We start from the raw sequence: 16,190 nt of genomic DNA, 5'->3' as shown, positions 1-16,190 counted from the left end.
GTCAGATTCTTCACACAGGGGAAGTCTTTAATAATTCCTTTAGATGCAATTAAAGTGTAGAAATAACACTGAGACACAGAAACAGACGATGGAGGCTCACACCTCAGTGTGACTGAGTCTATCTCTGTGATCACTGATCTAGTCACTGTCAGTTTAGGAGGAGGCAGAGCTGAAAAGACAGAGGTCAACATATGTGGATGAAATATGTACGGATACTGTACGACTGATTATAAAAAAAAAAGATAATCTCAGGGACTGACCTTCAATCTGATGAAAAGAATCTGTCAGAGAAAGATTTTTAACCAAGTGAAATAGATGCACTAGTAACTCACAAGAAACTTCACCACAGCATAGGAATATTTAACCTGCAGCTAAGACGCAACTAATGTAAAACTGTTAATATACGCTGCAGATAAAAATACTTAGTGAGACATATAATGTGTTAACCTTAAGTAATAGTGTTCCTTTAATATCGTTGTGTAATACCCAACGTTAATAATGAGATGTTTAACTTACAGATGAGGACAATAAACAGAAGGTGTCCAGTCATGATGAAGCTGAATACTACTCTCCAGGAAGTTTTCTGGCGTCAGCGTACAAGTCACTGACACGTTATATACTTAATGGCAGGAAACCACAGCAAGCATGAGAAAGAGATAATAGCATTCAACAGGCCACAGACACACACTTCTGTAAATGTCCTCACACTGCAGCACAACAATCATCTCATCTTCTACTACCGCTTATCCTCACTAGGGTTGTGGGGGTTGCTGGAAGAAACCGGAGTACCCAGAGACAAACCACAGACACAGTCTCACACCTCAACATGCAAACTCCACCCAGAATTACGTTTATTTATACAGTATGAAGAAGAATCCACATTGTCTCAAAATGATTTTTAAGAGGAAGAAATGTTGAGCTCTTATGAGAGGGACGTCTGCTTGAGGCCGGATGGGTACAGAGAGACAAAACATGAGAGAAGAGAAGAGAAGAGAAGAGAAGAGAAGAGAAGAGAAGAGAAGAGAAGAGAAGAGAAGAGAAGAGAAGAGAAGAGAAGAGAAGAGAAGAGAAGAGAAGAGAAGAGGAACAAAATGATACAAACATCTGACTAAATCTTACATATACATCTAATCATGATACAAATAAGAGTACTAGATAACACTGATGCATGTTACATGACATGTTCATATGATATGATATGCAACGATCAGGAGCAACACTATGAACTCCAAAACAATTGTGACTCATCAGAGAATGGATGGATGTGCAGATCAATACTGAAATATCGATACTGTTACCAGAAAATCGATTTCTCAAATCAAGATATCAATACTTTTGAAAAAAAAGTAAATTTGTAAATAATGGTAAAATCTGTTTATGTATGTATACAGTATATGGATAAACTCATATTCATGATATAAAAAAAAGGCAGACACAAAGCTATGAATGTTACTGTACATAACACTTAATGTCCCCAAATAACGTTTTCTGCCTGGATGATTACTGACAACATTTGTTTCTGACAGGATAAAGCCTGCGGACCAGTGGACATGCAAGGCTCATGTTCAACAGCAGAGGGCAGGATATGTGTTCTGTATCTGCATGATGTACTAGGCTCTGTATGAAGCCTTTACAAACATACTAACCAGGTGGCAGATGTTTGTTGCTATGTTGAAACTTGTCATTATTCCAAAAATACATAAATAAATAAATGTTATATCTCCCTGATACTAATCCTGCAGGTCTTCCAGTGTTTACTAGTGTTTCATTACAGTGCTGTAGGTGTTACTGTCCAGAGCTACTGCAGCTGGCTCCTCAGGGATTACATCATACACATGGTATACTTCAGACTAGGGAAAAAGACAGTGAGAGCTCTTTAGTTCTAAATAGTAATCATGCTCAGTTCTACAACTAGTAAGTTTGTCACTCACCTTCCCATTTTCACACGACTGTCCAGTATTCCTTTGATCAAATCCTAAAAAATTATGAGAATCAGAAATGTTTTATTGCATCATTTATCCAAATAAACATCCAATTAAACATCACAGGGACTGTTGCTTATATATCTGATCGTTTTATCCTACACCCATAAGCACTAGGAGAAAAAGCAGAAGCTCACCAGCAGTGGGATAGTTGGCACCAGGAAATGAGCTGATCACATGGTAGGACTCAATATTCCCTGCAGGTAACTTTTTTTTTTTTTTTTTTTAAAGGAGGAGAGCAGTGTTAGAGGCCAAATAAGCCTTGTTATGCACATCAGTAGTATAGGATCTGTGATTTTGACTTTACCAAAAGAAAATTACCAGTTCTCCGGGATCAACACTCGTCATGTTCACAGATTCGCCTACAACAGGGGACAAAAAAAGCTCAATGCACCAAAAACAAATATGCAAATCATACCATATATGTATGAAGTGATATTGTGATGTTGACCAATCAGTAAACGTGTACATTACCAATAACACTGGCTTGTGATCTGTATGGGAATGAATAAAACTCTTGTTAAATAATCCAGGATGTGAATATGTTTTTTCCCTCTGCTTCAGTAGCTGATGTTCCAGTGAACCTTTACTCAGCATTTACCTGAACTTCAGTATTAAACAAGGTAAATCATTTTTAAAAACAAATCTTACCTCTTGTCACTACACTTCCCTGAATGATGTAGGAAAAAGAAGAAGACGAGAGTATGAAAAGTGCAATCAGTAACCACTGAGATCAGTTCACTTCTGTTGATATTTTTAGTGGTTGTCATTTCCTGGTTATAGTCGACAGAATGAACTCTGGTCTAAAAGACGGAGCAGCTTTTGCATCTTTTTACATTTGCAAACTGAGGTAAAAGTGGTACTTCAACGGTGTACACACAGAAAAACACTTTGGAGCTTTCAAGTCGAATCATTTCAGTCCTTACCACTTCTTCTTTTGATATGAACTAATACCACTCCCAGTAGGATGAAGCCCACAGTCACTCCAAAACCAAGCACAACTACTACCAACTTCCACATCCACAGATCTGTTTCAGAAAAACAAAGACCACAAGTCTCAATCCTACAGAATCAGAACAAAAGAATCAGATGACGTCACACCAACAAGATAATATCTACCACCAGACTGGAGGTAGTTATGTTAAACATTGTAAATATGCAAAACTCGTTTCTGAACTGCATGACAATCCACAAACACAGCACAAGGAGCATTGTTACAGAAACATGATATCTATGTGAAGAAATTTTGTTCACCTGAAGATGGCTCTGGTGTGGTGACAGGAAACAAGCCCAGGGTCAAAGCACCTGTACCAGGTCTGGTAGTTCCTCTAGAAACTGTTTCTTTAAGATACAAAAGACAAATATCAAACAATAAAAAGATAAACGTTTTAATGTGCTCTAGATCTAGACCTGGTGTGTCATTTATTGGGAAACTCATTTTGTGTGTCACCTTTTAGGGAAGTAGATCGTGAACCAAAACTGCTACGTGACATAGTGACAGTCTGACCTAGTGCAATAAAAGAAAACCTTTAGAATAGTTTCAGTAACTGGTTGATGTAATGAACTGATGTTTAGATACATGACCCACCTGTGGTCTTTCTGAAAGATGTGATTGTCTGGGTCGTCGTCTCCTGTGTTGTTGTGGATGGATTTGTGCTCGTCAGTTCTGTGTGAATACAAACAAATTAACCTGAGAGTCAGTTGAGCTGTGAAATCCCCCCTACACACACACACACACACACACACACACACACACACACACACACACACACACACACACTAAACTAACAACCTTCCCTCCTGACACAGCTCTGTTTAAATATTTTTTAATATATTTATTATATGTTATAAGTTATTCTTGATTTTGATTATAAAACCCCAATTCAGAGAATTTGCTGCAGTGGTTGAAGCTCTCATAAAACATCACAGTCTCCAGCTATGTATTACTGTGACATTTTAAAAGGATTTTTCTTTTCAATTATTTCTGGTTTGCAACATTGACAACACATTGACTTAGTGATACAACCAAGAACATGGTAGCATGGCCACTTACTCAGTATGCTGATGGAGGAGCTGTTACTGTGTGGAGATGGATGTTGTTCTCCTCTACGCTCCACTGTATAATAACATGTTACTTCAACCTCAGCAAGTGAACTCTGCTGTGACATCGACAGAAGCTCAGTTCCTGTCAGTGGCTTCAGACAAGAGACAGCTCTGGACGTGTTTGTTCTCATAAAGAACAAAAAACACTGAGACACAGAAACTGATGATGGAGTCTCACAGATCAATGCCACTGACTCTGTCTCTGTGATCAGCTGTGGAGTCACTGTCAGTTTAGGCTGAGGAGCTAAAAAAGTAAAAACATGGTGGATGGAATAAATGACTGTTACTGGAAAATGAAACATGTTGATACATTAACAAGTGTACTCACTTTGTATGGTGATGGTCAACATGTTACTGTGTTCAGACTGATGCACTCGTAGGTAAGAACATGTCACTTCAACTGTAGCAGGTGAACGTTGTTGTACCAGCGACAGAAGTTCAGTTCCTGACAGTGTCTTCAGACAAGAGAAAGACTTGGCTGCTTTGTCTCTTAAAAAGTTGAAATAACACTGAGACACAGAAACTGATGATGGAGGCTGACAGTTCAGAGAGACTGAGTCTGTCTCTGTGATCAGCTGTGGATTCACTGTCAGTTTAGGTGGAAGAACCTCTGAAAAATAAAAGTACATTAGATACAGATTTTAAACTAAACTAAGATGTATCTGAAGTATTTTCTGATCATATGATTTTAATCGTAGTCGATAGTAATTAACTTCTCAGTAGTTTGGACTCACTGTGTATGGTGATGGTCAACATGTTACTCTCTGGAGATGAAAACCCTTCAAGGTAAAAACATGTCACTTCAACTGTAGCAGGTGAACGTTGCTGTGTCAGTGACAGAAGTCCAGTTGCTGAAAGTGTCTCCTGACAGGAGAAAAGTTTGGCTGGTTTGTCTCTTAAAAACTTGAAATAACATTGAGACACAGAAACAGATGATGGAGTCTGACAGTTGAGAAAGACTGAGTCTGTTTCTTCAATCTCCGTTTGATTCACCATCAAATTAGGAGGAGGAAGGTCTGAAATGTTAGAGGTAAATGGATGTTACATGAATTACATGATGAACCAATGGTTTTGCATAATATACTAAAAAAATACATTGAAGTCAAACTGCTCAAATTAAACATTAAAAGAGAAAACATTAAACTCAGAGACTGACCTTGTGCTTTGAGCTCAAGAAAGAAACCTGGTGGAGGAAATATTAAAAAATCGAAACAGATTCAACAATAGTTCATCAGCAACTCTAATTTGTTATAGTGGTGTAAGACAACACGTCAGTAACAGAAGTCAGTGACATGAGTGTCATCACATGTCTGAATATCCTACATTAAACATTAGGCAACATTAACAAGAAAAGAAGCTGATAATAAGTTTAAACTCACACATGAGGATGAGTAGCTGCAGGTTCCCAGCCATGATGAAGCTGAACTATGTGATGGACTACACTACTCTGTAGTCTGACTACTGTGACCTCCACCTACATTAAGAGAAGTTGTTCTCTGAAAAACCACAAGATCAGAAGCCAGTCACATGAACAAGCCACAGAAAGGCGGACGTTTGATATACTCACTTTTGTGATGTGCAACAAAGCACTGAATAGATCTTTATTGAATATATTTTCATCAACTCTACCACAATGAAGGGGTTTGAGATGAGTCAGGGAAACTGATACATACAGGACACAGTGGCACTCACATTGAAAACATTAACATTTTATTTTAGTTTAGCACTCATTCTAATGTTTTTACACATGTACTACTTAAGCAAGGAGCTACCACCCAAAATGTATATATAATAATGACAATAAATGATTCTTGATTCTAGATTCAGAACCAAGGTGTCTGTTTCCACCTGTTTCCAATCTTTGTGCGAAGCCTAAATCAGCTGGCTGCAACTTCATATCAACCGTGGACACACAGCGCACACAGAACTAATCCTTTATAGCAACAATGCAAACTTAAGTCTTTTCTGTACAGTCAAACGTTTTTATGCCTGAACTGACAAGAGTCAACTGAAGTGAAGTCCTCCAGGGCTCACTTTTAATAATCTTAATCACTGGGGACAGTTCTTTAAATATGGAGGCAACAAGAAGATAATGGATAGAGACATAGTGGGTAACTTCACTTAGTTAGACATTCAAATATTTGAGGCAATAGTAGAGGGTAAATATGTAATGCATATTTGCATCGTATTTAGGAAGTTATTTTAGACACCACTAAAAGGGAAGTGGTTGAGTCGTCAGCCAGGCTAACACATTTCTGAGACTCAAGTAACAGCTAGAGACCAGTTGGTCTTTGACCTGAATACTAATATAGACATGATAATGTGCCCACAGTGACATCAAAGAGGTTTATGCTTAGCATGTTCATTATCTTAGCAGCTTAGGCTTTGGTCTGTTATCATTTTAATATTTGGTTGCCTGGCCTGAATTGACCTAGACCAAGGTACAAATACAAATGCAAATTTTTGAATCCAAATTGATGAAGCAACTTTGTGACTAGTATGATGTTGGGCCTACAAGCCTGAGTGGAGCATGTTTGGTTTGACTACAGCCTGACCACAGGAAAGCGCCAAAAATTCAAACAAAGGAAGTCCTAAAAAAGACTCCCTTTCCCATCATTCACTGCGGCCTTCACACCTATGTGTGAAATCCAGTGGAGTCAAATCCTTGTCTCTCACCAGTGACTGTATCTACTGAATGAGCCACAGGACGTGAAGTCACCGTTGCTATAACTACCGGAAACGCCCACCCACTCGCTGCTTCCAAATGTAACTCTCGCTACCATCTGAGGTACACTAGTAAGATTACTTTTCTTTATTTTAACAAGGCCACATGTTCACTATCTTGCCGGAAGAGCTCGTAGACGTTCCCTTTCTTTTTCTTTTGTTCAGTCTAACGTTTTGGATTCACATCGAGGACGCTGCATAACCAGCCATCACCTGCCAAGGATCAACAACAGCTGGTAAGTTTACGGACCCATGGTTGTCTGAGCTGCAAGAAGCCGAGCCGGACCCCAGAACGACAGGGAAAAGCCGCTGTTGTTAGAGCCATAAGGAGCTCAGTCGAAACTCAGAATGATGAGGAAACGCCCTATCGCTTAACGAAGCGAGCCAAGTTAGAGGTTTAGTGCCTGGGCAGAGATAATTAGTTCTAGTTAATTTGTATTTGTGAAACTTGTGAGTGCTACTTATTTTATTATCGGTCATCCACCGCGATCAACTGATTAACCAATATCACTGGACAAGGACCAGTGCCCGACCAGGCAAACAACGAGGTGAAGTTGGTTTGATATTGGATATGCGGACATTCGACAAATATTCAAAATAAGGAACGGTGTCTTCAAAAAAAAAAAAAAAAAAAAAACCTCCTAAGCCATGTGACCTAGTGACTCTATTTTATATGATTTTTTTTTTTTTTTTAAGTAAAAGCCATTATTTCCTAAAATAGAGTGTGCATACAATGGATGTGGAAAAAGGTGTGTGTGGTCGGTACTACATAGGAGAACTATTCTGCATTGCTCTGGAGTCACTAGGTCACATGGCTTAGGAGGTATTGAAAAAAAGACACCGTTCCTTATTTTGAACATCTGTCGAATATCCGAATATCCAAACCAACCTCACCTCGGTCAGGCAAACTCTGGTTCGCTGACTCTGCTGTTGTATAGAAATATTGTGATTATCAGCTGAAGTGACAACTCTCTCTCTCTCTCTTAACAAGACGCCATCTTGGCTCGTCAGAAGCAGCGCAGACTACATCATTCCGTCGCCATCTTGGCCACGTCACTCCCTCATTCTCTCTTTATCTTCTTCCCCCTTTTACACACACACACACACACCGCTACACACATCACTAATGCTATTGCTTTTACATGTGTGCTGCCTGTCGTAGTAAATACCTAATTCTGTATAATTATGAAAGTCTTTTTAGGAAGAAATGTTATTGTAAGATAAATTCTGTTATAATTGAATTATATTTACTATATGCCATTGTGGGGTTTGTTGTGATTATACATTGTGATATTTGCTGGATTCATGACAGTGCTCGAACACATGCTTCAAAACCTTCTGTGACTGTATCTGTATTAGGCAATTTGACTCTTGGCCCCTGGTGACCAGGTGGGGCCCCTTTTGGTCTACCTCTTTCTCTCTCTCTCTCTCTCTCTCTCTCTCTCTCTCTCTCACACACACACACACATCCTCCACACGCACCACTCTGCATCTGCCGTCAGCTTGGCTCTTAACGAGAAAAGCATCTTGGCTCCGCAGAAACATCACTCCGTCGCCATCTTAGTCACGTCACTCCCGTATCATTTTCACCATCTTAGTCACACAACTCCATCCTGTTATAATTTAATCTGCCACTGTGTTGTTTGTTGTGGTTATACACTGATATTTGCTGGATTCGTGTCAGTACTTGAACACACACTTCAAAACCTTTTATGACTGTATAGTTATTAGGCAATTTGGTCTTGGTCCCTGGCACAGAGTGGTGCCCCGAGGTTCACTACTTGTAGTAACTATTTATAGATATAGATTATTTCCCTTTATTATCAATATTGATTGTCAGGAACCAAATTGTGCCCTTACTCTTACTGTAGCCCAACAATGGCATCTCAAAAAGCACTACACTGCTCCACACCAGCCAGCAGGTAATGGCATAGTGAAGTGCATGAATCAGACCCAGTTGGATATGTTGTGCACTTTGGCAGCAGAAAAACAGCATAAGTGGCCTGAAAACCTCCCTGAGCTGTTACAAGCCTACAACAACACTGTTCGTGGACCACAGAGCCAATGCAACACTATTGCTCATGGGGAAAAGAGTGTGGGTGCACAGACAGTTGGAGAAACAGGTCTTCTCTACAAGGGCCGGCTCTTGGCATAGGCGATGTAGGCGGTCGCCTAGAGCGCCATCTGCTGGAGGGGCGCCACCACGCACCCTTGGCCTCAAGGAAAAATAATAATAATTAAAAACAATAAAAACAAAAATAATTTTCAATGCCCAGTTGCCCTCCTTTGTGTGTTCTCTCTTAAAAATTATAAATATTAATGGATAAATAAACAAAGATGTTCCTAAAATGTGGTGCTGCTGAGTCACATGACGGGTGTGCACCTCAGGGTCAGAGGGATCAGAGCTCAGGTCACAGACAGGTGTTGGTTTTGTTATTTACGAGATGAAAAGGACATCCAAGCCCTCGGGTGGCAGAAATGAAAGAGGAGGAGAAGAGGAAGTTGCAGTATAAAGGTAACATTAGGCTGTACCATTTTTTAATTATGCCGTATTAATTATAATCTATTCCATGCAATCTTAAAATGAATTCATTACTTAATCATCTTAACACTTACAAATGTAACTTCTGTATTCAAAGTCTTCAAAGTTTGTAAGCATTAACTGTAACATTACTAAAACTTTGAAAAGTGAAAGCACAACACATTTCTTAATATTACTTACTACTGCATGTGGCATTTTACAGCTAAAATGTTTAAGTTTAGCTGTTTTAACTGCTGTAATCATTATTTCATTTAAGTTTTGCATTATACTGAGCAACACAAACTGGGTATAAGTGAAAATGTAACAACTTGAATAACATTTCCTAACATCAGCCCTAGTACCACAAGTAACTCTCTTTCTTCCTCTCATGTTCCATACGTACTTGCCCTCTATCTGTCTGTGGAACCAGCTCATCATCACAGGAGGCCCTTTCATGTTGGATGCTGCTAATATTAAAATGAACTTCAGTGGTGCTGCTGCTGGCTGTGCTGCTGAACATTTCAGTTTATTTGTGACATTTAGTGGCTTCACTCTCTAAATGTTGCATTTTTTCCCCCTCGCCTTCTCAGCCCCACCCTTTTCTTTCCATTTTTTTTTTTTACCAGCGTTATCCTTATTGTTTCTATGGTCATTGGTCAGATATACTTGAACGTATTTGCTGCTACTATTACTACTACTACTACACTTCTTCTTCTTCTCCTTAATTGGCGGGTACGGACGGGCTGCTGGCATCCAACTTAAAGGTGCATTGCTGCCACATACTGTACTGGAGTGTGAAACAGTAGATTAGCATGTGGAAAAAAACAGGTGATGACTGCATGGTGGGTGGTCGGTCTCCGGCCGTCCTGGAGTACTGTCCGTTCTGTGATTCTCCAGATCACACAGATGGCCAGTCCGCCCCTGCTGGTGGTGCTTAGTTCTCCTACTGTCTTATCACTTTTGATATTGTCTTGAAATTCAGTAGCCAAGTGATGAAAATACAAGCTGCAGCATTTTTTTTATTATTATTATTATTACTTGTTTTTGCTTGTAATGTAATACGTTCACTCTGTAAACGGTGGAGAGTAATCTCGCCTTGGGCACTAAATTAGGTAGAGCCAGCCCTGCTACAAGGTTAGGCCAGAATGGGGAGGCAAAGAGGTTTTACGTAGGAATGGACTTAAACCCTGCACACCCCTTCAGGTCCAGATCCCAGTAGCTAAGCCAAGGGAAGAAGATCAAACCCCAGCACTCTCATTCTACTACACTGCTCAAAAAAATAAAGGGAATACCTAAACAACACAATGTAATTCCAAGTCAATCATACTTCTGTGAAATGAACCTGTCCAGTTGATTCACTGATTGTGAATCAATTTCACCTACTGTTGTGCAAATGAAACAGACAACAGGTGGAAATTAGAGGCAATTAGCAGGACAACCCCTATAAAAGAGTGGTTCTGCAGGTGGTGACCACAGACCATTCTCTGTTCTCATCCTTTCTGCCTGATGTTTTGGTCACTTTTGCATTTTGTCATTGATCTCATCCCTAGAGGTAGCATGAAGCGGTGTCTACAACCCACAGAAGTTACTCAGGTAGTGCAGCTCATCCAGGATTGCACAAGCGAGCTGTGGCAAGAAGGTTTGCTGTGTCTGTCAACACAGTGTCCAGAGCATGGAGGAGATACCAGGATACTGGCCAGTACACCAGGAGACATGGAGGGGGCCGTAAGAGGGCAACAACCCAGCAGCAAAACCGCTACCTCCTCCCATGTGTAAGGAGGAACAGGAGGAGGACTGCCAGAGTAGCAAGCCACTAATAAGCATGGTTCTGCTCAGAGTGTCAGAAACAGACTCCACAAGGTGGTATGAGGGCCCGACATCCATGTGTGGGGCTTGTGCTTACAGCTCAACACCGTGCAGGGTGATTAGGATTTGCCAGAGAATATCGAGATTGGCAGATACGCCACATGTGATCTTCACGGATGAGAGCGGGTTCACACTGAGCACATGTGATAGACGTGACATACTCTGGAGACGGTGTGAAGAACGTTCTGCTGCCTGCAACATCCTCCAGCATGACCGGTTTGGCAGTGGGTCAGTAATGGTGTGGGGAGGCATGTCTTTGGAGGGTCGTACAGTCCTTCATGTGATAGCCAGAGCTACTCTGGCTGCCATTAGGTACATGGCAGCCTAATGGCAGCCAGACCTATGCTGGTGCAGTAGGTCCTGGGTTCCTTCTGATGCATGACAATGCTAGGCCTCATGTGGCTGTAGTGTGTCAGAAGTTCCTGCATGATGAAGACATTGATGCTATGGACTTCCCGTTCCCCAAACTTGAATCCAATCGAGCACATCTGGGACATCATGTCTTGTTCCATCCACCATTCAGATCTAGGATGTGTTATTTTAGTGTTCCCTTTATTTTTTTGAGTAGAGTATATCCCTGGCATAGATCAAACAGCAGTAGACGGGGATGAGGGTGAGGTACAACTAAGGCATTCAGCTAGGCCAAATATAGGTCAATCCCACTAGCTCACTATAGAACTTGAATTGTCGCAGAGACTGCTAACCTTTAGCCATGGTTTTTATCTGAGTGCTGTGTGTTTTTACAATACATGTCTTTATTTTGCTGTGCAGTTTGGCTTTTTAACATGGGGGTCTATGGGGATTTGCCAGGAAGTCTCAAGCAGTCATTTGATGAACTGCAATTTTGCACTTCCATGCATCAGACCCGGAGGTTGCTGCCTGGCTGCCACCCTGGAAAACCGAACTGATGGGCCAGGTTGTCGTATTTCATTGTGAATTTGTTTTCGGATGGTACCATCCCATGTTTTTTTGTAATAAATGTAGTTTTTATTGGAAGTTCTATCTAATTGGTTCTTAACTCTTGTCCCCTGATTTTACTGAATCAGGGGAACCTGTGAGCCTTTTACAGAGTCCTAAGGCTCTTTTAATTATCCATAGGTGGTGTCTATTTATTATTATTTCTATTTTAGAGTGCTGCCTCTTGCCTGGCCACAAACATATTCTCTCATGTTTCCAGGTAAATAAAACATGTACAGTATATTTCATTAAATTATTTTATTTAGCATCTATGTAACACCTCAGTTGAAATTTCTGATCAGAATGATTTAAACTGAGTTGGAAAAATATTGTTGATGCAAATGTAACCATTGACTGAGACTGCAGTTAAGTAAATCCATTACACTATTCTATGAACGTCTTAATGCGATACTAATGCAAACACCAATATAAACAAGCAAGAAAAATAATGATTTGCAGAGATGCACAGCTGGTCCAGTGGGCCGAGGGTCTGAGGTACTGCTGCTGTCACTCTACGGAAAAGAAAAACAGAGAAATAAATGTACTTCCTTTAGTGCCCTCAGTCATTTCACATCATATGCTCCATTCATTGATTTGTAGCTGTAATGACATGTTATGTGATTCTGTTTAAGCCACTTTCCGTTTCAGCAGATGTTTCACCACCAAGTGAATAATGTACTTGACTCCAGAGAATGAAGCAACTCACCATTTTTGCACTCACAGGTGACAATACTGTAGGTTTCATCATAATCAGCCTGCAAATGATTTAATAAGATGTTAGATGGAAGGAAGAGTGAGGACAGTCTTATCTACAGACAGAATAGTTATTGTATGAAGGTAAATCTGTCAGTAGAAGCAAGATTACCCAAATCACCCCTCGTTGTGAGACTGATCAAAGATTTCCAGTTATCTAAAAGATAAACAAAATATCTTTAATAATTACATATGAATTAAATATACAATGCATAGACAACATAATGCATTGGCATGATTAGAATGGGAGCAGTGAATGCAGATGAGAAGCATACGTCTTGATTTACCTATGACATTGACTTTTGTTCTAAAGGGGAAAAAAAAGGATAGTTTATTAGTAGTCTTGTGTCTTTTAAAAGCAGATTTCACATATAGAGAAACAAATGCATATTGGGCAGTATCAAAGGAAGGCAATGAGAACTCATGAGAGAACACAGAAGGTGCACAAGCCTCCTACAGCTTTAGAAATGAATATAATGTTTGGATGAGTCATTTCAAACACCCAAACCATCCAGCAATAGAGTACAATAGACACATTTATGAGAAACTGATTTTCTTTTCATTTAAGACATTTAAGTCACTTAAGACATTGTCATCATTAGATGACAGTGGTTGGTTTGGGGGAATTAATAATATGAAATAATCAACGCAAAGCAGAGTAATATTAAAAAGAAGTTGCAGACTAGCACTCATGTATTTACGAAGCGTTTACCCCTTGGAAGCACATTTCTCTAAAATAAAATAAAATAAAATAAAATAAAATAAAATAAAATAAAATAAAATAAAATAAAATAAAATAAAAACAATGATATTAAGAACACTTAATTGATGCCCCCATGAAACACAGACTAATTTCACTACCAGAGAACAATTTAATTGATATACATAATGAAGGCTCATAAACTGAATTTAGTTGTATGTTTTTTTACTCTTACCAATCCTGCTCTGGCTAGAAAGAAGTGCAAATCCAAGAAAGACAACACTCAGGGTCACAACTGCTCCAATTGTCCACACTATCTCACCTGATTAAGAAAAAAAGGCCATTGACAAGATCAGCATAAAACCTATGAAACTTCTCTTCAGGGCAGTCACAGATAACATGTTGGGTCACAGAAGACAAAAAACATAAAAATTTTCAAGAATCACCGGCAACATGACACATGATCTTTTGTAGTTTTCACTGTGTCTGAGAGGAAAGTAGCTACAGAAGAACAAACAGTGTCATTGCGGAAAACCAAAATCTGTCTGTCAGTCGGATCTTCTGAAAGAACAAATCACACTTCATTGCGAAAGTAAAATGTTATCATGTAAATAAAAAGATAGAAAACAGTTTCTCACTTCCTGGATTATTAAGAAGATATTTTTTTTAGGAATCAATATTACCACCATCTAAAGGAAAACTTTGTCACCTGATGTTGGTTTTACTGATGTAAGAGAAGCAGAGTGTGGCTGAATAGTCTTTCTTGGCCCTTTGAGAGTCGGAGCTAGTGCATGTAAAGAGATGTTACGAAAAATAACATTTTCAGTAAGTGGTTTGTAATAATGTTATGAAAGTTAATTTAAGCCTAACAAAGAGATGAGGAGGAACAATGCGGTTTTTGTCCCAGGCGTGGAACCATGGACCCCCTCTTTAACTTTGCTAAGGTACTGGAGGAAAAATGGGAGTTTGCCCAACCAGTCCACATGTTTGAGAGCTTGGTCCATGTAGCTGGATGGAGTCCATGTAGTCAGATTTGTTCCAGGTGAGGGTTGGTCTCGGCCAGGGCTGCCCTTTGTCACTGGTTTTATATAACTTTTATGGACAGAATTTCTAGGCACAGCCGGGCAGTGAAGGGTGTTAATTTCGGTGGCCGGAGGATGTTGTCTCTGCTTTTTGCAGATGATGTGGTCCTCTTAGCTTCATCGAATTACAACCTCCAGACTCCTCTGACTGGAGCAGTTTGCAGCTGGATGTGAATCAACTGGGATGAATATCACACTTCCAAGTCTGAAGCCATGGCCCTCAGTCAGAATAGGGTGACTTGCCCACTTGGGGTTGGAGAGGAGGTCCTGCCTCAAGTGGAGGAGTATCTTGGGATCTTGTTCGCACCGGCTAGGATAGAGCAGGAGATCGACAGACAGATCGGAGCAGCATCTGCAGTGATGTGGGCACTTAACCGGTCTGTCGTGGTGAAGAGAGAACTAAGCCGAAAGGCAAAGCTCTCAATTTACTGGTTGATCTACATTCTAACCCACACCTATGGTCATGAACTTTGGGTAATGGTAATGACCAAAAGAAAAAGATCACATTCGTAGGGTGGCCGGGCTCAGCCTTAGAGATAGGGTAAGGAGCTCAGTCACACAGGAGGAGCTCAGATTTGAGAGGAGGAGTCAGTTGAGGTGGTTCTGGTAAAGATGCCTCTTGGATGCCTTTTGTTAGAGGCAGTCCAGGCATATCCCAAAGGGAGGAGGCCTTGCGGTCAGCAAAGGACATGATGGAGAGATTACAACTCTCGTCTGGCATGCGAGCGCCTGGGGATTTCTCCAGAGGAGCTGGTGGAAGTGGCTGGGGAGAAGGCTGTCTGGACTGTCTGCTGCAACTGCTGCCATCGCGGCCTGAACACAAATGTGTCCCATCTGTGGTCAGGTGAAATATGTGACTGTCTGAGTTGTTGTCTCCTGCGTTGTTGTGGATGGACTTACGTCTGTTCGTTCTCTGTGGTAATAAATACAGTAGTGAACCGTGAATCACTTCCTATTACTTGTGCCATTTTACTTTTTCCATGATCTTTGGTTTGCAACATTGACAATACATTGACTTGGTGATACAACCAAGAACATGGTAGCATGGCCACTTACTCAGTATGCTGATGGAGGCTCTGTTACTGTGTGGAGATGGATGTTGTTGTCCTCTACGCTCCACTGTATAATAACATGTTACTTCAACCTCAGCAGGTGAACTCTGCTGTGACATCGACAGAAGCTCAGTTCCTGTCAGTGGCTTCAGACAAGAGACAGCTCTGGACGTGTTTGTTCTCATAAAGAACAAAAAACACTGAGACACAGAAACTGATGATGGAGTCTCACAGATCAATGCCACTGACTCTGTCTCTGTGATCAGCTGTGGATTCACTGTCAGTTTAGGTGGAAGAACCTCTGAAAAATAAAAGTACATTAGATAGAGGTTTTAAACTAAACTAAGATGTATTTGAAATATTTTCAGATTTTTCAGCTTCTCGGTTTTTGTCATCATTATTTATTTTTTTCAGGGGGGGGGGGGCACTTGGGTTATATCTATCTTATAC

At 40.3% G+C, this 16,190-nt stretch overlaps 1 protein-coding gene across 1 annotated transcript; it reads right to left on the bottom strand.

The window, feature by feature from the left end:
* Positions 1–560: 560 nt before the first annotated feature.
* On the bottom strand, positions 561–5,987 carry LOC125006371. The gene is made up of 16 exons (XM_047582336.1): positions 5,934–5,987; positions 5,465–5,559; positions 5,242–5,268; positions 4,820–5,101; positions 4,414–4,695; positions 4,036–4,329; positions 3,571–3,648; positions 3,433–3,489; positions 3,237–3,323; positions 2,909–3,010; positions 2,634–2,652; positions 2,457–2,476; positions 2,304–2,344; positions 2,120–2,189; positions 1,932–1,975; positions 561–1,850 (listed from the first exon to the last, which is right to left on the bottom strand). The coding sequence occupies exons 2-16, from the start codon at positions 5,496–5,498 to the stop codon at positions 1,758–1,760; spliced, it is 1,530 nt and encodes a 509-aa protein (XP_047438292.1). The 5' UTR covers positions 5,499–5,559; positions 5,934–5,987; the 3' UTR covers positions 561–1,757.
* Positions 5,988–16,190: the final 10,203 nt, after the last annotated feature.

Source organism: Mugil cephalus, chromosome 4, assembly GCF_022458985.1.
Source record: "Mugil cephalus isolate CIBA_MC_2020 chromosome 4, CIBA_Mcephalus_1.1, whole genome shotgun sequence".
NCBI lineage: Eukaryota > Metazoa > Chordata > Actinopteri > Mugiliformes > Mugilidae > Mugil > Mugil cephalus.
This window is presented reverse-complemented; position numbering and strand designations above follow the sequence as displayed.